Raw genomic sequence first — 22,892 nt, 5'->3', positions numbered from 1 at the left:
TTTGTTAGACTTAAGAAACCCATGCTGGTGAACAGTAAAATTTCACATCACCCAGGGGCAGCCATAAAGATAATAGGCTGTCACTGCTGTGGGGAGAAAAACAGTGGTTTGTTTCATCCAGGGAAGCAAGAATGACGCAAACCTAATCAAGAATAAAGAGCTAAGAATAAAATTCAGAGCTAAAGATTTGGTTGCAGCAATATAAAAACACCCAGACTAATTCAACTTTTGCACATCTTATAGATGTAAATACTTGAGAACTTGGTGGGATGTTCGTTGATGGCATAGTTTTCAGTTGTCAGAATGTGCAACACGTCACAGGCTAGAATTGAACCAGCTTGCTCTAGTCAATAGGCTTGAAATAGAGCAGGGTGACTGTGCTTTTTGGTGTGGGAGCAAACATCTATTATGATCAAGGTGGAAATCGGTAAACGTCCTCAATTTTCACATGTAAGGTGACTTGCGTTTAGGATGCAGCCAGACAAGCTACCTGGGGAGTTTAATAGCAGTTACCAAAGATGCTTTTCTTTACTTTAAAGAAGAAGCCATGGGATTGTTTTTTCATCCATGGTAAGTGAATGACAAGGACAGCTACTGATGGCTGTGGTGTGATTGAACTCCATCATGATTTCTGGGAATGCTGTAAGAGTCCTGTAATGCTGTCTTGGGGTAAAAACTGCACTGTAGGGCTTCCCTGGTGGCGCAGTGGTTGAGAGTCCGCCTGCCGAGGCAGGGGACACGGGTTCGTGCCCCGGTCCGGGAAGATCCCACATGCCGCGGAGCGGCTGGGCCCGTGAGCCATGGCCGCTGAGCCTGCGCGTCCGGAGCCTGTGCCCCGCAACGGGAGAGGCCACAGCAGTGAGAGGCCCGCGTACCGCAAAAAAAAAAAAAAAAAACAAAAAACCTGCACTGTAACTCTGATGAAAACCACAGTAATTGTGCTGTAAATCCCGTTAACACCCCTGTTTATTATACCTTGGTAACCACTGCTAATTTGTGCCTCCAGTTTTCCCAGCTTCAGACATTTTTACTGGATCAGCAATAAACAACTGATACTTACCAAGAAGGGAGGGAGGATTGGGATTGTAATGTGGTGTTTGAAAAGTGAAATCTTAGGTCATAAATCAACTTGCACAGATTCCTGACATTGAAATCATTCTGTGCTTCTTACAACATTAGGATTCAATAGTGGGCTTTGGCAAAAATAAAACAAGGAGGTAAAACCCAGAGGCCAGGGCTTCCCTGGTGGCGCAAGTGGTTGAGAGTCCGCCTGCCGATGCAGGGGACACGGGTTCGTGCCCCGGTCCGGGAAGATCCCACGTGCCGCGGAGCGGCTGGGCCCGCGAGCCATGACCGCTGAGCCTGCGCGTCCGGAGCCTGTGCTCCGCAACGGGAGAGGCCGCAACAGTGAGAGGCCCGCGTACCGCAAAAAACAAACAAACGAAAACAATAAAACCCAGAGGCCAAGGCTTTCTGGTGGCTTGTTAAATGCTCTCATGGTTCCCTGTTGCACAGGACATGGTTTTAAAACATACAAGCACAGATCTACCATAGTTTGGAAGGCTTATTATTCATAACTCTCAAATCGGTAGGCTGATGTCTATAACCCCCGTGACTGAATGAGAGACTGGAAGTTCTGGGCTGAACACGACCTTGGGATGGATGAAAGGGAAGGGATGAAGAGAGGGAAAGTCTGAACAGGCTGCGCCTCTTTCCTTACCTCTCAGTCTATAATAAGCTTGAAGACTTGCTAAAATCTGTTTCATGGATTCCTGTGGACAGACTTTAAGCCCAGTTGGGAAAAATGATGATCTTTTGGTTCGAGGCTTTGCCAAATCGAATATTCGTCTCATTGTTGACACTTTGTAAATTTTTCCGGTACTTTCGGTTGTTTCAATTCTTGCGGCATTGTCTATGTCTTTAATTTCAGAACTGTATACTTTAATGGAGAGATCTGTAAAAGAAAGATTGATTTCCTGGTAATACTACTCAGCCATAAAAGAGAATGAAATAATGCCGTTTGCAGCAACATGGATGGACCTAGAGATTATCAGACTAAGTGAAGTAAGTCAGACAGAGAAAGCCAAATATCATGATAGCGCTTATGTGTGGAAGCTAAAAACATGATACAAGTGAACCTATTTACAAAACAGAAACTGACTCACAGACATAGAAAATAAACTTATGGTTAGCAAAGGGGAAAGGAGCGGGGAAGGATAGATTAGACATTTGGGATTAACAGATACACAGTTCTGTATAGAAAATAACAAGGACCTACTGTATAGCACAGGGAGTTATATTCAATATCTTGTAATAACCTATAGTGGAGAAAATCTGAAAAAGAATATACACATGTACAACTGAATCACTTTGTTGTACACCTAAAACATGGTAAATCAGCTATATTTCAATTAAAAAAGATTGATTTCCTGATGAGTATATACATGTATGTGCTGTAAGTGAAGCATATAATAAATGGATGGAAAAAAACTAAAAAGTTGATCCTGAGGGTTATGGAGGTTCTATTTTGCTGGAACTTCCAAATGTGATATTTCAATACAAGACATTTCCAGAAATCAGGGAGTAGCATAATGGGCTGATCAAGCGTATTGAAAAAAAAGAAAAACAAAAACAACGTTTCGAATCATCTTGCCTTTAGGAACTGCCAAATATTGAAACCGTTTCCCACACATCTCTCTAAAAATCACTCCCCACTTAGCACTCAAGCCTCCAGAGAGATGCCTCTTTAGATAGACACGATGATTCAAGTGGGGAATGATATAGCATGGTGGGACCCAGAGGTGTACTCTTGATGAGGAAGTAGAGTGCTTCTCAAAACCTAGGGGAAAAAATGCAACAAAACAACCTCCCTGCCTGTGAGCAGCAGCCCTAAGATTTCTCTGAGGGCAGGGCTCTGGGGGTGGCAATCTGGTTGAAAGTGATTTGGGGCCTTAGAGTTTCATTGACAGAGCAAGCTTGATATTTTATGCGAGATGATGAGAGAAGGGATGGAGGAGAGGTCAAAGAGAGGGTGTTGGCAGAGGACTAAACTCCCGGAGCCATTCATCCTATTGGCACTGAGGTCAGGTCTGGATTTCATTTTTAGCTTTGTAGACCTCTCAGAAAAATAACTTACATTCACTGAGTACTATTTTATTTTGAATTTTTTCCCATCGGTATTATTTCATATCATTCTCAGAAAAGCTCTAGTGTATAGATGAAACAGATACCATTTTTCTCAGTTTGCCACTCAGTCAGGTACCGAGGCCTAGAGGTGACAGAGCATGTTAACAGTGTGGTCAGATCTCCACTCTTCCTCTCTCACTCCATCTCTTCTTTCCTTTCAGCCATTCTACCGTTTAAGAAAGGAATTACTGATGACCAGCTGGGACCACTCACTCTGGCCCCTGGAGACCACCAGCATGTAGCTTACAGAGATTTAGGTTCCCATTTTGTTAAAGAAGGCTCTCCAAATCCCTTTGTGAATGAAAACCAAAAGAACAGAGAGGAGACGGTTTATACACAAAGTATAATTTAGTAAAATCAGCATCCCCAGGATCTTTCAATTTATCCAAGAGTAAACCGATGAAAAAATACTAAATGGAGCCAATTACAAACATAGGTATCAATAGGAACGAGTATTAATATTGCCTGGTTCTTTAGGAGGAAGAGTCCTCCACTCTCTTGCCCCCATTATTGTACCTGACAGGCAAAACCATAACCAGGGTTAAATACCATTCTTTGCCTTCTCCTCACGGGCACCCTAGTAGCTGAACATGGTGGAGAAAATCAACCATTAGGACTCACTTTAAATTTATGATCCTTCAACAATATCACACTACATTTCTCTGGTCCATTGAATTTCTCTCTCTCTCGGAGAACTACACACAACAATTCTCACTCTCAGCCGATGACCTTGCTTCACGTTTTATTGAGAGCGAGGGGAACCAGAAGATAACTTTTCGGATTCCCAGCACTGCATCCACTCACTGGCTGCATCTGTGCTCAAATACTCTGCTTTCCCTCCTGTGACTATTTGATGACTGGTCTGTGCTCCTGTCTAAGCCCAGTTCCTTTACTTATGCACTGGATCTCAGCCTTTTCACCTCGCAAGGATGTTCATCCAGAAATCCTCCTTTCATTCACCTACTGAATCATTTTTCTCTCTTTCTACTGGATCGTTCCTATCGGCCTGCAAACATTCTATTATTTTCTCCTTCTTCCTAAAAGATTCTTTCTTGATATCACTTTCCCTCCAGCCACTGAACCATTCTTCAATTTGCACTTAGAGCAAAACTCTTTGAAAGATGTTTTTACTTCCTTTCCTGAAACAAAGCAAGGTCCTATATGAGTGAGGGAGGATTCCCCTGACACCACATGCAAAGCTACCAACATTTCCTCTCTTCATTCCCTTCTCTTTTTGCCTTCCTTCTTTTCATTTATTTATTTTTATTTATTTATTTTTATTTTTAATTTTGATGTTTGCAGTGTGCTCGTAGAGCCCGGTGTATTCAACATGCTGTTGTGACACTTCACCAGAAGGTGTCGCTATCGAACACATAATATAATGAGAGCTGAAGGTTGGAAAACGGAACCCCAATTATCAGTTCTTTGACTTTGGGATTGTGCGTGTTCAGTACTGACATTTGTTGATGAGGGTGGTGGTGAAGGTTGTGATTTTGCAGCAAAACAGACCATTTGAGGAAGGGCTGAGACGTAGCATGGTGGGATGGACTCCCATTGAGCTGGGAGGTTCTCCTGAAAGGCCTGGCAGATGGGAAATACCAGTATTTAGGTGGCGGGAAGAGGATCGCAGGTCCACAGGCAGGCAACGTCCAGCAGACTGAGGAAGGTGGTCAACACCGAAGGTTTAAACTGGGATTTTAATTAAATTTCTTTAACCGCTCAATCCTGGAGCTGACCTGGCTCCCGCCACCCAGGGTAGCTGTGACAAGTTTGGAAATGTCCAAATGTACAGAAAGGGAAATTAATGAACAACATTTGATTCAAACACTGAATTCAAACATTACATTATCCTAAGAAAAAGTCAGATCTCGCTGGGGTGGAGAGGCAGCTCTGAAATACTGGGCTTTGTCCCCTTCATTTATTGTGTTAAAATTAGATGGTCTAAGCATTGCCTAAACGTGTCCACTAGTTCACGTGAAGGTCAGCCCTTCAGTCAAAAGTATCTGTTCCACTCTAGGTTCTAGGCTGGTAGGGCTCAATGTTGACAGGCAACCTGGAAACCTCCCTATTACCTCCTTATTACATCACTGAAGAGTTTCTTTTTTTCCTTCCTGTACCAATGTTGGCCTCCAATCATAGATTGCTTACAAAGTTTCCATTTCAGGGCTCAACCGTGCCCACCAGGCAGCCTCTTTCTTGGTTATGTATTCAAGGGGATCCTTACCAGCCTGTCTGGACGAATTCTCACCAGACTCTCTCCTCTAGAGGAATGTTTTCTCGCCATCTAACCCTGCAGGCTTACAACCTAGGATTACTGTACACATATAGTGACAGTAACGGACAACAGAAAAAGGAGAATGGGGCGTCTGCCGCACCATTGTGATGAGAGTGACAGCCACTGGTAAGAGCACTTAGTGAACCCATTATGTTTTCCTAAGGGAAAAAGGCTGTGATGTCCTAATGAATGAATCAACAGGAGTGGAGACAAAAGCTACTGGAATCCCTCCAGAATAAAAATCTCCATCTGAAGAACAGAACTCCACAGAGAGAAAGTGGGTAACACTCCAGGACCAAGTCAATACCTGGAAGGCTTAAAAAATAAAAATTTCACCTTACATATGCTTTCCAGACCTTACCAAAAAAGAGTAAGCAGTTCTGGCCTTTTTGCAAACGCTCAGCTTTGCAAAACATCCCAGTCCCGGCCCCTCCGTTAGCGGAAGTGCTCAATTACCCACCTGAAATTTTTTTCTTCCAAAGAGCAAGGGAACTAAATGTACATTGTGCTTAACATACCTGAACACACCTCAAAAATTATGCAGTTGTACTGAACACTTGCTTAATGCTCTTCCAGAAAATTGCATGGATTTTAAGCACACTGTCTTCTGCATGATCAAGTGGAGATGACAAGAGCTCCTACGTCTTGCTTTCTCCTCTATCTTCCTACGTGTAGCTCCCAGTGAAATTCCATCCTGACAAGCCCGCTGCAAGCGAGTACGTGGTGGAAAAGAGGACCATAGAAATTAGGGAAACTTTCAGTGATTTTCTGTAATGAGATACGAAGCCAACGCAGTCTCACGATAGTCAGCCTACAGACTGATTATTGGTGATGCGAGGTGGATGCCACACCGTTGCCCTCCCTGAAGCTTTGGAAACTTGGGTGCCATGGCAGGCTTCCTTGTCTCCACAGCACTACCCCCTGCTGAGGGTGAAAATCAGTGCCCCCTTCTCTCAAAGCATTAGAGCGGTTGCACTGTTTTTCTTCACATTGCAAAAATAGGTTTGGCCATTGCATTTCTATGTCAGAAGGAAAGGGTTAGGACCCTGGCAAACCATTGTAAGAAGTAAAACTTGCTATCTTCTATTCTATTATGTATTTGCATGGATACATATGTATTGGTAAGTCCATCTCACTGCACTAAAAAAAAAGAGGAAGAACTAAATCTATAGGTGAGATGCCGAGAAATTTTGCTGAGGGCGTATGCGTCATGGTGAGAGGGCAGGGACCGAATGGAAGTTGAAGGGAGAAGTAGAAAAGAGAAAGGGGAACAATAGGGTCCTGCTGTAGAGCACAGAGAACTATGTTCAATATCCTGGGATAAACCACAATGGAAAAGAATATGAAAAAGAATGTATATATACGTGTAACTGAATCACTTTGCTGTACAGCAGAAATTAACACAACATTGTAAATCAACTATACTTCAATGAAAAATAAATAAACAACAACAACAAAAAATACCTACCAAGTTAAAAAAAAAGAGTTCATTAGAATTCTGGACAAGCATTAAAGATAATGGCATGAAAATATATTTCGTTGATCCAATTTTTATAAAATAATTATCTGTTCATATACATGGAAAAATCTAAAAAGATCTATAAAAATGTTAATTATAGATTTCCAATAAAGGAAAGAGAAAGGGGGTGGTTAGAAGAGTAGGATATTTCTATAAGCTGTGACTAACTGTAAAGTATATTTCTTTGGAAAACAGTGAGTGGAGTTGGTTTAGTGCTGAGGTCAGGTTGAAGTAAACAGGCATGTGAAACCGAGGTGAGAACAATTATGTTGAAGTTGCCGGCTAGCCTAGCTAAGGCTTGTTTTCAGGAGTTGACGGAGAGAAACAGTGTTTTCTCCAGCAGCTGGATGTTTTAGTACCCCTCAAATCACCCTGGGTAGGCAGATACCTTCGTATCTGTGTAGGACCAACCCTGCTAAGTCACTTTTAATCATCTCTTCCTTACATTAACCTAACTTCTACCAACCTTTTTCTGCTTCCCAATTTTTAACCCACCATGTAAATTTTGGGGGCACCATCTCCATTGGTTTCAGAATGTGGAGTTTAAATAAACACACAGGTTACGAATAAGAGAATCAGAGTGGAATTTTACAAGTTAACCTGAGATCTGCGGATGATGAGTTGTATCTCACAAATGTATGGGATGTGATAGTTTTCAGAGCATTTTTCTAGCCTGGCTTGACAGAAAGTTTGAATGATATGCAAACCAAAGGGTTTCGCTGGAACAACAGTACCAGGTCATTCACAAGCTGGAGGCAGAGTCTGTCCACCATCTGCTTGGAAGTGGGTGGGGAAGATAAGTAGCAGGAAATCACAAAGACCTACCAAGAGCCTGTAAAAAAAATCCCCCAAATTAGAAGGAAGCTAACTTCAGAAGCTGGGAGTACACTGAGGAAGTAGCAGGAGGCAGGAAGATAGATTTGCTTGTGGGACACATTGACCACTTTCCTCTGGTTCCAGCTGTGCTGCTGTCTTTCTCCCTGTGATTCCTAGGGGTGCTACGTATTTGGGGCACACTTATCTCATTAGATTCTAACATGTCTGAAGTACTCATATCAGAATCAGCTAATTTAGCCCAGCGTCTTTATTTTCTGAACCTCTTTGTTGCTGACGATTCTAATATTACAAACTATGAAACAGCTACTCTTAAGTTTTAGTGCTCTCATGTGAACCTGGTCTTGGAGTGTACTGGGAATTCTGAGTAAAGAGAATTGCATGTACAGCGTTCTTGCATATATTGCCACAAAAGAATGATACTGTAGCTGCTCAAGGACAGCAGAATTGGAACAGATTAAACAGGTTAGACAGCTATACATCTCTGCCTTTCTTATGCATGGGAAACTATCACAGTTCTTGCAGAGAAGAAAGATGAACTTCATCTTGAGTACCTGTGGGGCTGAAGTTACAGTAAGATAGCTCTGCCTTCCTGAGCCACTTCCTGAACTTGGGCAAATAATCTCGATGTGCTTCAACTTTCTAACCTACAAAGGGTATAACAATAATTCCAACACCATAGATATGGATTAATGTTTGCGTGTTATATAGTTCTGTTTTGTTTTGAAGATTAAATGAGAAAATAGGGGTCACGATTTTGCAGAAGGCCTGGCACATTGTTAGCTCTTATTATGATGTGGTACCGTTTTACTTTGAGGTTTAGGGCTAGGAATAAGATAGGAATAGGATTGCCTGATTTAGCAAATAAAATATAGGACACCCAGTCAAACTTGAATTTCCAATAAACAACTATGTAAATTTAAAAATTTTTAGTATAAGTATGTCCCATGCAATATTTGGGACACATTAAATATAAATGGGCAAAATGTTTCTGTTGAAAGAGAAAGATTGTCAGACTACATTTAAAAAATTCTACTATATGCTGTTTTAACAGACACATTTAATGAAAAGACATAGGGAAGTTGAAATTAAAAGGATGGAAAAAAGTTAAATTATGCAAACACTAATCAAAGGAAAGTTGGTATAGCTATATTAATATCTAATGAGGTCAGAGGTCTTCTGTTAAATGTTCCATAACCAGCTTTTAGTGTTGGATGAGAAGGCCTGATTTGCAATGTTTGCCAATTTTTCTGTGTTATAACTCTCCCATGGCTGATTTCAAGCCATCGATGTGCTATTACTGAACACAGAGTTGGGAAGAGATGTGAGCAACTGGCTCCTGTAAGTCAGTATGGGCCAGTTCCAGCACATCAGTGGACAAATTTCCTTATTTGGCTGAAAGCATTACGAAGATGATGATAGTCACATCATAATGGTAAAAATTTAAAAGTCATCAGAAAGATGTAACAAGTTATAATTTTACGTACTTAATAATATTACCTTAAAATATATAAAGCAAACTTTGAGAGAACAATAAAGAAAGTAAAATCAACAATAATAGCAGGTGGATTTTAAGAGATCTTTCTTGGTAACTGATAGAACAAGCAGAAAAAAATCGATAAAGATACAGAGGATTGAAAACATAACTAAAATTGACTTAATGAACATATATAGAACATTATAAAACAAAAATATAATATAGTATATATTTATATTATATATAAAATATACTTTATTTTCAAGCACAGGGAGAACATACAAATATTGACTGTATATTGGACTATAATGCACATACATTATGTTCTCAGACCAGCAAAGAAGTAAGCTAAAAATCCGTTTTAAAAAACAACTGGAAAATTCCCTATATGTTTGGAAATCGAAAAAAAAACTTACAAATAACCCATAAGTCAGTGAAGAAATCATGCTGGTTTTTAGAAATATCTTTATCAAATGATAAACTTTTACATAATAAAACTTGTGGGATATAGCTAAATCAGCACTTGAAAGGTAAATTTATCTCATTAAAATGCCTATTTTAGAAAAAGAAAAAAGCTAAATATTAATGAGCTAAGCATCTATCTCAAGAGGTTAACAAAAGAAAAAAAATAAAAGAAAATACAAGGAAAGAAGATGAGTAGAGATTAATAAGATATAAAAGAGAAGATAACATAAAAGAGAAGAAAAAGACATATAAAAGCCAAAAACTTTTCCTTTGAAAATACTAATAACAGAAACAAAAAACATAAGAAGGAGGAGATACACTTAATTACTATCAGGATTGAAAAGGGGGACATCATTATATTTTCTATAGACATGAAAAACTTAACAAGAGGGTATGAATAATGTTTTGTCAATAAATTTGAAATTTTATATGAAATGGATACATTCTAGAAATATACAACTTACCAAAATGGATATAAGAAGAGATAGGAAACCTAATTATTATCACCTTTAAAAAATTGACTCAGTAGTCAAATATCCTTTCATAAATATAACTCTTTAGCTTCATCAGAGAGTTCTATCAAATATTCATAGAAAAAATAACTTTATTTTCATACAAACTCGTACAAAACCTGAGAAGGAAACTATGTGAAAAAAATCATAGTCCAATCTTGCTTATGAATATTAATGTAACAATTTGAAATAAAATATTAGCAAATGGAATCCAGCAGCGTGTGAAAAAAGGTCATGACCAAGTTGGAGTTATCTCAGGAATGTAGGGTTAGTTTAATATTTGAAAATTTGTAAAGATAATTTTTCACATTAATGAATTAAAAGAGAAAAACCATTTGGTAATCTTAATGGAAATAGAAGAAATACACTATACATTTCTATATTTATCCATGATTAAAACTCTTAGGAATAGCAAGGAACTTTTTTTCACAAACTAATATAGGGAATTTTCAAAAACAAAACAAACACAAAATCTAAAACAAACATCATACTTAACGGTGAACTATGAAAGAATTCTCTTCAAGATCGGTAACAAGGAAAGGATGCATGCAATCAGCATTTCTCTTTAACATCATACTGGCTGGCCTATGAAGGGCAGTAAGAAAATATAGAGAAAGAAAAAATACAAAGACTGAATAGAAAGAACTCAAATTTTCTTTATACACAAATGATAATGGAGAAAACTCCAAAGAATTGCTAGTGAATTTTCAGAATAAAGATTGTTCAGCAAAGCTCTGGAATATAAAACCAATTACTTTTTTACATAGAAATGTAATAAGGTAAGGCCAGACACTATAAAACTCTTAGAGGAAAACATAGGCAGAACACTCTATGACATAAATCACAACAAGATCCTTTTTGACCCACCTCCGAGAGAAATGGAAATAAAAACAAAAATAAACAAATGGGACCTAATAAAACTTAAAATCTTTTGTACGGCAAGGAAACCATAAACGAGACCAAAAGACAACCCTCAGAATGGGAGAAGATATTTGCAAATGAAGCAACTGACAAAGGATTGTTCTCCAAAATTTACAAGCAGCTTATGCAGCTCAATATCAAAAAATTAAATAACTCAGTGCAAAAATGGGCCGAAGACTTAAACAGACATTTCTCCATAGAAGATATACAGATTGCCAACAAACACATGAAAGGATGCTCAACATCGCTAATCATTAGAGAAATGCAAATCAAAACTGCAATGAGGTAGCACCTCACACCAGTCAGAATGGCCATCATCAAAAAATTTACAAACAATAAATGTTGGAGAGGGTGTGGAGAAAAGAGAACCCCCTTGCACTGTTGGTGGGAATGTAAATTGATACAGCCACTATGGAGAACAGTATGGAGGTTCCTTAAAAAACTAAAAATAGAACTGCCATGCAACCCAGCAATCCCACTACTGGGCATATACCCTGAGAAATCCATAATTCAAAAAGAGTCATGTACCACAATGTTCATTGCGGCTGTATTTACAATAGCCAGGACATGGAAGCAACCTAAGTGTCCATTGACAGATGAATGGATAAAGAAGATGCGGCACGTATATACAATGGAATATAACTCAGCCATAAAAAGAAACGAAATTGAGTTATTTGTAGTGAGGTGAATGGACCTAGTGTCTGTCATACAGAGTGAAGTAAGTCAGAAAGAGAAGAACAAATTCCATATGCTAACACATATATATGGAATCTAAGAAAAAAGAAAAAAATGGTTCTGATGAACCTAATGGCAGGACAGGAAGAAAGACACAGATGTAGAGATTGGACTTGAGGACACAGGGAGGTGGAAGGGTAAGCTGAGATGAAGTGAGAGAGTAGCATTGACATATATACACTACCAAATGTAAAATAGATAGCTAGTGGAAAGCAGCCACATTGCACGGGGAGATCAGCTCAGTGCTTTGTGACCACTTAGAGGGGTGGGATAGGGAGGGTGGGAGGGAGACGCAAGAGGGAGGAGATATGGTGATATATGTAATGTATAGCGGATTCACTTTGTTATACAGCAGAAACTAACACAACATTGTAAAGCAACTATACTCCAATAAAGATGTTTAAAGAATGTAATAAGGATGCCATTTACATGATCACAATTAATATCAAGTGGCTAGGGATAAGTCCATGATGTGGAGCCCTTTAAAAAGTCATTATGCAACTTAATTGTAAGGTACTAATAAAAGGAGAGACAATCCATGTTCTTGGTAGAAAGACTTAATGCTCTAAAGGTGTCAATTTCCCCCAAATTCATCAATGGATCCAACACAATTCCAGTTCAACCTCCATAGGGTTTTTGTGGAACTTGGTGAGCTAATTTTAGAATGTATTAGGGAAGAGTGGAGAGTCAAGAATAGCTTAGACACTCCTGTAGAAAGAGAACTAAGCCAGGGAAACATGGGTACAAGATTTCAAGATTATTATAAATTTGAAATAATTGAAGCAATGTGGTGTTAGCTCAGGGATAAAAAAAATGAACAACCCCATGTCCACGGCAGAAGAGGCATCACAGAGCAGAGAGAAAAGGAGAAACTATTCATTGAGTGGTGCTAAAACAATTGATTATCAGTATTTAAAAAAAAAAGAAATTGTTTTCCTGCTTCACACACACATACACACAATAAATTGTCGTGAATTAAGTATGAAAAACAAAACGTCTTTTATAAGATAATATAGGAGAATATGAAGTTACTAAGGCTAATTCAACAACACTGAAATTAAGAATGTGTGCTCATCAAAGGCTATACCATTAAGACAGTAAGAAGGCAAGGCTACAAACTGACAGAAGGTTTTTGAACATAATTGCAAAAGGGCTGGTGTCTGTAACGTAAAAGGAACAGCTCCAAATCAGTGAGAAAAGACATATATCTCAATGAAAAAATTGGTCAAAATACTTGTTCAAGGATTTTCTAGAAGAAGCACACAAGACCCAAAAGTACAGGAAAAGATACTTAACTTCGTTAGTAATCAGAGAAATGCAAATTAAAACCACATTGAGACACTATTTCACCCCCAATGCAGAGTGACAAAACACAAAAAGTCAGGCAATAACAAGTGTACATGAGGGTTTGGAACAAAAGGGATTCTCACTCTGAATGGCACAGACACTTAGGGAGACAGTTCGGTTCACCTGGTAAAACTGAAAACATGCATTCCTCGTGACACAGTGATTTCTCTCCTATTCAGAAGAGAGAGAGAGAAAGAGAGAGCTAGATGCTGGAGAGATTCCTGGAGAGCACCGGGGAACAATTGGGAATGTCTGTACCAGTGTTGTATGTAATGCAGTCCATCAACAGAAGAATGAATACACGGTGTATCCATACCAGGCAGCGGTATGTCCCAGACGTCTCTCAAGCATCATCTCAGGCCCACTTAGCCTCACCTGTCTCTCAGACCAGCTCTTCATAAGCTCTGACTCATTATGGGAGACACAAGCCCACAGTTCCTTGCCTCTTGCTGTGTCACGGTGTCTGTTTCTCCTGCCCCAAGATTTTCTGTTGCTGCAGAGGTGTGAGAAGCACCAAGACCCACCTGTGGTCCATGGACGGGTGCACTGGCAGGGAAGTTAATGTCCTTTGAGGTGAACTTTTATTTATTTTTTTTATTTTTATTTTTTTGCGGTACGCGGGCCTCTCACTGTTGTGGCCTCTCCCGTTGCGGAGCAACAGGCTCCGGACGCGCAGGCTCAGCGGCCATGGCTCACGGGCCCAGCCGCTCCGCGGCACGTGGGATCCTCCCGGACCGGGGTACGAACCCGTGTCCCCTGCATCGGCAGGCGGACTCTCAACCACTGCGCTACCAGGGAAGCCCAAGGTGAACTTTTGAGGAGATCTCTTATGAATTTTTCTCCACTTACCCCTAGGCTCCCAACCTCACGGACAATCTGGAGATCCTGTAGTCTCTAAAGATGGTCCCTTAATATCAGCAGTTGGTTGACTTGACACCAAGTGCCAGCCAGTTTGGTGAGGCATCTTTATGTTGGTTTTCCCTCTTTCACTGCTTCATCCCTCATTTTCTTCTCCTCCTGTTTCCCTGAAAATGCACTCCCTAATGAAGAGTAGCAGGTAAGCTCTTGCCTCAGGGTCTGGTGTATGCAACAGTGTGGGTGACTCTTAAAAATATAATGTTGACCCAAAGGACTAAGTCGTAGGAGAACACATACAACATGAGATTACTTACATAAATACACAAGCAAAATGAAGAAATATTAATATACTATTTAGAGAATACATCTATAGTTGGAAACACTAATGTTAAGCAATGACATGATTAACACAAGATTCATGACGGTAAAGGGGACGAGATCCTGGCAGAGCAGACAGGGGACTTCTAAGATACTATTAATGTTTTATTATTTAACCCGGGAAGCGAGCATGTTATTATTATTCTCTAAATACCACATATATGTTTTGTACACTCTTGGTGTATATTTCCCAAGTAAGGAGATCTGCAGAAAGCAATGTGTCTAGCCATGGCATGGACTCATGTAGGCTCTACAAGTAAGGCTGGAAAGGAAGGTAGGGGCAGATTGTAAGGACACTCAAATGAAATGATTGGACTTGATTCTGAAGGCATCGGGGAGACTTTGGAAGTTCTTCTCTTTCCTTGGCTTTTGGCTTAGTTTCCTTTAATCCTTTTCCTAGGGGAGCAGTTATGAAAATAGATGTGGGCCATGGTGAGTGAGGGGTCTAAAGGTGGCTGGATGGAGAAACCCAAGTTGGAATGAAAGAAGATGCCTTTATAAAGGTACGCAGAAAGACACAGTTTCCTCAAGAATGGCTGAATGTAAATGGGAGAATATTTATCTACTGAATACAACCGTATGCTTAGAAGTATTTATCATGGTTCTGTAGCTCTTTCATATTCTTCCCACATTCACTGTGGCCAGAACAGAGGGACAGCAGTGGGAGTACATTCTCAATAAATAATCATAATGATGCACGCTGTAGGTCAGATCTGACAGTGGCATTTCCATATATGAATTCTCATTATCACGGTATCAACTCTCTGTAGGATAAGCTTCAGCATGCAGATTGCCTTGGATCCAGAGCAAAAAGTACACTCCCTCCCTTATTAAAATGGTTCCATCTGACATGGTGCTCTTGATTAGTGAGGCTAAAATCCCAGTGAAACTGTTTCTCAGTCTCAAAACAGGGAACTCAGACCCAATGGTTGCTGAAAACCAGACTTTTACTATGGTCATTTCCAAATACCTACTGAATTATATATAATATAAACCTAGAGACTATTATGAAAAACAAACTGGTTTTTTGGTTTGCCTCAAACGGATTATTTTAAAACGGCATAAGATCTGTGAACGTGGCTGAGGCACCAGAGGTATACAGGATCTGAATATGCATACGGGATTAGCATGCAAATCTGGTTGATATTTAAAGTGGTGGCTCGCTCATGATTGATGGAAATGGCCACGAAAGCAATAGGTCCTGTCAACGCTGCCTAATTAGCTCACACATATAATAGTCCTTCAGTGTGATCAGCAAAATAAGCCTGAAAGGGTCACAAGGCAGCAATCCTTTTTTCTTTTTAAAGCATATAATCTAATAAATGGTCTGAGCGAGGTGTGCTGCCGTGGTTTGTTCAATTGGACATAAAGTGTCTTCAATTTACATGACTGATTTTAAGGACATCTTTTCAGGTATAATTGAAGAAAAATATCTGCCTTCAACCTTTTGAATTACACCGTTCTGAGACCGTAGCAGAGATGATAAAATATAGGAGCTGCAAAGTTAATGTGACTGTCATTGGGCGGCTATCTCAGGTATATAAATGAAGGCTTTGTTCTCTGTTCATGGAGCCGCAATGAGGAAAAATAACTTCCTGGGTAATTTTATGAAACGAGAACATATCTCAGTAGTAAAGAATTAGCAAGAACTGGAGTGTCTTCAAATGCAAATTTCCTGACATTTCACAGTTACTAAAATAAATTACCCTACCTTGGTGAGCTAATAATAACTTAGTTAAGGTTTCATTTAGTATAACCAAATATAATGCAAAAAGCCCATACTCTGATAAACACCATTTCCATTTTAGGGTTTGCTAAGGGTGGCTTTTCTCTCTTCTCTTTCTCCCACACCTCAGAATGTCACAAAGCAATTAGATGAACTTGTTTATGCGAAATGGAAAGGTAAGCGAATAAAGCAGTGCAGTACACGTAGGATATAACTGGCATCCGCATTATGAAAACCGAAGAGAGGTGCTTGTATATTGATGAAGTAATTGTTCTTTGAAACTATTGAACTGTCCTTTGTTGCACTAAACAATTTATTTAATGAATGCTTTGAAATCGAAACCATTTCATTTTTATGTATCAATGGAAAAATTACATTTGAAATCTGCAAAGCTTAAAGGAAACCTTTTGAAATATCGGCATATCTCTGAATCTGTTAATATTCTGTGTTGGGTACAGCAAACACTCCACTTGTGGAATCAAATTGGGAAAAATTACCTACCGGCATAGGAAAACTTTTGAGAAGAAATTTGGCAATATGAATCAAATACCATGCATAAACTGTTTATATTGCTTTGACCCAATAATTTTACTTTAGTGAATTCATCCTAGGAATCTTAAATACTGAGAGAGCTTATGTGCAAAGATATTCATTGCAATGAATATTTTAATATCATAATAACAAAACAATTAGAAATGATTCTTTCTCTTTCGTTGAGTATTTAGATAAAGCAAATCATGATATCAACTGAAAGGAACATTATGCAGCCAATAAAATGATGCTTGTCAAAGCAAGATAGCAATGTAGACCATTCATCTGATGCAAAAGATGTGCAAAAAGCCTCATATAAAATTGTGTGTGCAGTAGAACTGCAATCATGGAAAGATTGAATAAGCATAGAAAAAAGACTGAGGGAACACATGAAGGTGTCAGCATAGGTTGTGTTTGGATAGGTGTACTATGGGTAATTTTCCATATCTTTCGATTTTTCAAATAATCTATAACTTTTTAAAAAGAAATTCTTGACTTTAAATACCCAGTTTTTATGCTCAACAGCTAGTTGTATTGAGTTGAACTCTTCTGTCTTCCAAAAGCATTTTCTATGTAAATACACTCGTAATGGTTAATTAGTCACAAATGGGAAGCCAGTCTGGCTGAAGTACATAAACTCTAATTACCCGTGGACCTCACTAATTAAAGATTAACAGAAATTCACAGATCTGAGGTTCTTATGGAATAAAAAGCCCCAAACAAGTAACCATGTAAAGGTTTTTTATTATGCAGTTATAATAGTTTGTTTCATAGATATTGGCATATAGCAAATTGTAGTTTTTTGGTGAGCTTCTTTCATTTAACTTTCTGTATGTAATTATGCTATTTGTAATTGTAATAGCTGATACATAATATATGAAAATAGCTAAATTAGTTAACATAATTAATTAAACAAAACCAAAGCTGATTTGACCGGTCAAGTTTCGGAGACTGACAAATTGGTGTGCTTCCGCAGATTAAGCTCAGAATATACCGGAATCCCATCATTTGTTTATAATTAAAATGTTTTTATAAATGTAAACATTTATATATAATTGACAAATTGAAAGGCAAGTAAGTAAACTTTTTCTCCATCCATTATCATTTATAGGTAGCAAAACATAAAGGGAATTTTCATATAATCTTTTCCAGAAATTTTCTTCTCTCTCCAGATGCAACCACTAAAATGTTACATATAAAATAACTGACAGGTCTGTTATTTTTGTGACTTAACAAATGCAATCAACAATGTGTTCTACTTTTCTATGGGCACTTTAAAACCAATGCTTCAATTAAAAGGTCGATTGTCCAAAGCTACGTCATCCTTAAAGAAGAACTGAACATTATTGATTTCGAATGTCTTAAAACATTATGTTATAATGGTCAGCCTTATACTTAAAAAAAAGTGAAGCTTTCTTCAACAAGTTATTTTTAGTACATTATTTTTCTTAAATATTCCTGTTTTGTGGCTTGCTTTAATTTTAGATTCACTTGAAGATTTGCTGTAAAAACTTGCAGTGCTTGTTCTTTTATGCATACAACTTTACAAGCAACCGAGTTTCTGATTTGGTCCCCATCATGGACTCTGAAGATGAAGAACACTTGCTATTTTCTAAGGGAAAATAACTAATGATTTAACTATGAGAGGGTATGGAATACATTTTTTGTTTGATCATAATTGACAAAGTATTTCATTTTTTTCATGGACCTACTAATTTTATTGACATTAATGTTATGAATGTGTATTCAATGTTTTATAAGAGTAAATAGGATGCATTCATCTCTCCTATTTTATTAACATAAATTGCACTTAAGATGCAAATATAAAATATATATAAAAACACATATATTATGCAAATATAAAATAAATATTCAGCAAGTGAAAACCATTTCTGACAATCATTCAATCATCAATCAATATTTATTCAAGGCCTACCATATACGGGCCCTCTGAGATACAGGGGTGACTTTCTTGATTTTGAATGTTCAACTCTGTAAATAGATTTTATATATAAGCAATTAAAAAATAAACAAATATTTAAATAACTTACCTTTGATTCCTTGAACTTGGAGAAAAATCCAAAGAACAAAAATAACCCTTCTAGTTTCCAAATACATTCTGGCTTTTGTGCATTGGTACTTCTGGTAACAATCACAGAACAGTCCCAAGTCTCATTAAAAAAATAAAATGACAGAAATATGAAAAATAGTGAAATATTGATATTAGCTGAGTGAGGATAACCTTCCTGGTTTACCTTTATGAGGGCTAATTTATGAAGAACATGAGGCAGTGCCTGCTTCTGGAATAATCTCCTTATCTTTCCCTTAGGTGTAATCTCTGCTTAAGGACCAGCTGGAGGAAACTTTATCTCATTAACCTTCTGGAGGAGCATTTGTCAGCCCAGCTAGGGGACCCTGAATGCCATTATAAACAAGTGTCTACAGACAGAAGGAATGCTTTTCTTCCTTAGTTATTCACCTGTTACAGGGACACAGAGAACCAGGGGAAGTCCGGCCAAATGCAGAAGGCTGACAGTCAGGGTCAAATATTTTCCAAAATGACATGTGCAAGGAACGTCCACTGAAAGAACTTAATTGCCACCCCTGGAAGTCTGTGGTTAGTCGATGTGTCTGTCTCCAGAGGTAGCAAAGCTGTCTCCATTCTCATAGAGATGGCCTGCTTTGTATATTGCTTTCTTTCTGGCATTACACACAGATGACCTTTCTGGTTTAAGTCTGGTTTACATTTGTAAAATTTGTTATTCATGCATAGAGTGTATAGAGTCAAACAGTTCTACAAGGTTTGTGAAAGATAATGGTGCCATACCTCCCTCCGTTCAAAGGCAACCACTTTTAATTCCTTAAGCTAACTCTTCTAGTAGCCTCATTTGCACCTCTAAACAGTATGCTTCTATTACTATTTTTTTGTTTTTCACTTTCAGGCGTTATCAAATGATGAATATTAAGAATATCTTCTCCCCCTACCCCACACAAACCCTCCCCACACCCGTGAACGTGTACTAGTCCCATCCTTCCATCTGCCTCAGTTTTATTGTATTTTCAGTTTATCGAAAGTTCAATCTTATATTATTGTGACTGTATACATGCTACATATAGCTGAGTGTGGAATATACTGTCATTACTAACATGCATTGAACTCTTATGTTGTGATAGACACTGTTCTAGAGATTTCTGTAGATTACCCATATATTCCTCAGTATACCATTATGAGGTAAGTACTCTTGTCTCTGTTTTATATTTGAGGAAACTAAGGTATATGTGGCAGAGCCAGGTTTTGAACCCAGGAGCCTATGCTCTTAACCAGTAACCTCTAATGACTTTTGCAATTATCTCATTTTTTCCCCTAAGTTTCCTACATACAAAACAATCAGTTAATCCCAAATGTTACCCCAGATGTGTCAATTTCCTCCGCATATGGTCAGTCACCTCAGATTGTCCATGTTTCCTAGAGCTTTCTAACCTCCTCCAGGCTGTAGTGTTCCATTTCTTGTTATCGTTCACAGCAGTAATCTGGGGATCTCCTTTCACAAGCATCCTGGGGATTCCTTCACCTCTCTCGTTTTCCGAACCCCAGGTTGCCTTCTTTCTTAACCTAATCTCTTGTTTTTGCAGAGCACATGCTCTGGTAGATTATTGAAAGAAAGTTCACAGTAGATAAATTTGAGGTCTTATATGTTTGAACATGGCTTCCACCTATCCTGATACTTGACTGATAGTTTGGCCAGTGCTACAGACGAAATGTTTCTGTCCTCCCAAAATTCATGTGCTGAAAACTAACCCTAATGTGATAGTATTTGGAAGTGGGGTCTTTGGGAGATGATTGGGTCAGAAGGTGAAGCCCTCATGAATGGGATTAGTGCCCTAGAAAAGAGACCCCCTCTTGCTCCTTATGCCACATGAGGACACAGCAGCAAGACTGCTTTCGGTGCACCAGCAAGCAGGCTCTCATCAGACACTGAATATGTCTGCCCCTTGACCTTGAACTTCCCAGCCTCCAGAACCGTCAGAAATAAATTTCTGTTGTTTATAAGACACTCAGTCTATCTACTCTGTTATAGCAGCCCCAAAGAACTAAGACAACTGGATACAGAATTCTAGGTTGGAAATAACATCTACTTAGAATATTGAAGACATTAATTAATCCATCCATCATCTTCTAGCTTCCTGTGCTACTAAAATCTGAATTGTTCTTGATTCTATTTTTGTTTTGTTTTTTGCGGTATGCGGGTCTCTTACTGCTGTGGCCTCTCCCATTGCGGAGCACAGGCTCCGGACACGCAGGCCCAGCGGCCATGGCTCACGGGCCCAGCCGCTCCGCGGCACATGGGATCCTCCCGGACCGGGGCACGAACCTGCATCCCCTGCATTGGCAGGCGGACTCTCAACCACTGCGCCACCAGGGAAGCCCTGTTCTTGATTCTTTGCATGGGATCTTTTACTCTCCCGAAACTTCTAGAATCTTTTCTTTGTCTGCAGTGTTCTGATATTGCATGATAATCTGTCTGGTTGTGGGTCTCTTTTAATCCATTGTGTGGGGCACTTAGAGGACCTTTAATCTAGGTATTCATGTCGTTTAGTTATTGAAAACCTCTTTTAGGGATCTGATTTCCATATTTTAATTTCTATATTTTCTCTTTCTAGAATCCATATTATTTGGGTGGCAGCATTCTTGAACTGGTTCTTTTTTTTTTTCACTTTGCAAATGTTTATTGACAGAATGATTGAGTTAGTAAGTTGTGGTATAGTCACACAGTGGAATATATTATTCTTTTCGTTTTAGGGCAAGGAAATATTTAGGATAAAAATTCAGCAAAGTTATTTCTTCTGCAGGTAGGGAAGGGAAGAGGGTTGGGATAAGGAAGAATATATGAGTATCTTTAGTTTAGGTAATTCTCATTCTTACGATGGGTAATGCGTTTGTGTGTAATTTAACATACTTCATAACATATAGGTATATATTTATATTTGAAATATATTTAAAACACCTGGAGGCAGATTTACTTCTGTTTAATTTGCATTGCTGGTACATGAGTGCTTATTATATACTTTACATGTTTCCTATTGTTTGAATATGAATAATAAAAATGCCTAGAAAAAAACCTTCCCTGTACTTACATATCTATCTTCATTGAGAAAGCATTTTTCCTATGTTTTACTTTAAATTTATTCCTAATTTTATAATTGTGAAATTAGAACCACCTTTCTCTAGAAGTTTATTTGTGTATTTTGAAACAATGTCTGATGCAGATGTAGAGTCTCATTTGATAAAGCCCAGCTGTTCATTTGATTAAAATTTCCTACAGAGTCTGGCAAATGGATTTATTCAGCTTATGATCGGATATGTCCAATTAAGATGAATGAATGGCTTGGACAGTTTTGACCCTCTTTCCTTGAACCAGAATTTGGCTACTTTTGATATTTGCTGGTTAAGATTAACTTGGGTCGTATTGAACAAGTGTAACCCTCCTTCAGCGAGATGACTTTTTAGATATTGGGAGCCTATACTTGACAGCCCCCAAATCTTATTTTCCTCAGTGAAATATTGCTGTTCCTCCCATTGTTCTTACTTGCCCTGATTAATTTTTCTGATGGCAGTTGTTTTTCTACACTCCTTTTTCCTCCATACTTGTACTCTTTGGAATTTTGAATCTAGTTGCAAGAGAGATGATTAGAAGGTGATTAATGTTCTGTTCTTGGCCGTCCCTGAACTGTGGTATTGGGAAAACTCATTAACCCTCAGTTTCCTCATCTGTAAACAGGGTATGATAGTTACTTCGGGTTTTTTATTTTTAACATCTTTATTGGAGTATAATTGCTTTACAATGGTGTGTTAGTTTCTGCTTTATAACAAAGTGAATCAGTTATACATATACATATGTTCCCATATCTCTTCCCTCTTGCGTCTCCCTCCCTCCCACCCTCCCTATCCCACCCCTCCAGGCGGTCACAAAGCACCGAGCTGATCTCCCTGTGCTATGCGGCTGCTTCCCACTAGCTATCTACCTGACGTTTGGTAGTGTATGTATGTCCATGCCTCTCTCTCGCTTTGTCACAGCTTACCCTTCCCCCTCCCCATATCCTCAAGTCCATGCTCTAGTAGGTCTGTG

The 22,892-nt window shown here is 38.7% G+C and overlaps 1 protein-coding gene across 2 annotated transcripts in view; it reads right to left on the bottom strand.

Annotated features, from left to right (window-relative positions):
• Positions 1-18,882, bottom strand: part of IMPG1 (interphotoreceptor matrix proteoglycan 1) — a 91,169-nt gene extending 72,287 nt beyond the window's left edge. Inside the window, exons 1-2 of one of the 2 annotated variants that reach the window (XM_065889032.1) lie at positions 18,816-18,882; positions 1,721-1,954 (exon numbers count right to left, since the gene is read on the bottom strand). In XM_065889032.1, the coding sequence (XP_065745104.1) occupies positions 1,721-1,954; positions 18,816-18,882 (301 nt within the window). The remainder of the gene's footprint in view (positions 1-1,720; positions 1,955-18,815) is intronic. The other variant, XM_065889033.1, reaches the window with a different exon arrangement.
• Between the last annotated feature and the right edge of the window lie 4,010 nt (positions 18,883-22,892).

Source organism: Phocoena phocoena, chromosome 12, assembly GCF_963924675.1.
Source record: "Phocoena phocoena chromosome 12, mPhoPho1.1, whole genome shotgun sequence".
Lineage (NCBI taxonomy): Eukaryota > Metazoa > Chordata > Mammalia > Artiodactyla > Phocoenidae > Phocoena > Phocoena phocoena.
The sequence above is the reverse complement of the archived record's forward strand: the minus strand, read 5'-3'. Positions and strand labels throughout refer to the sequence as shown.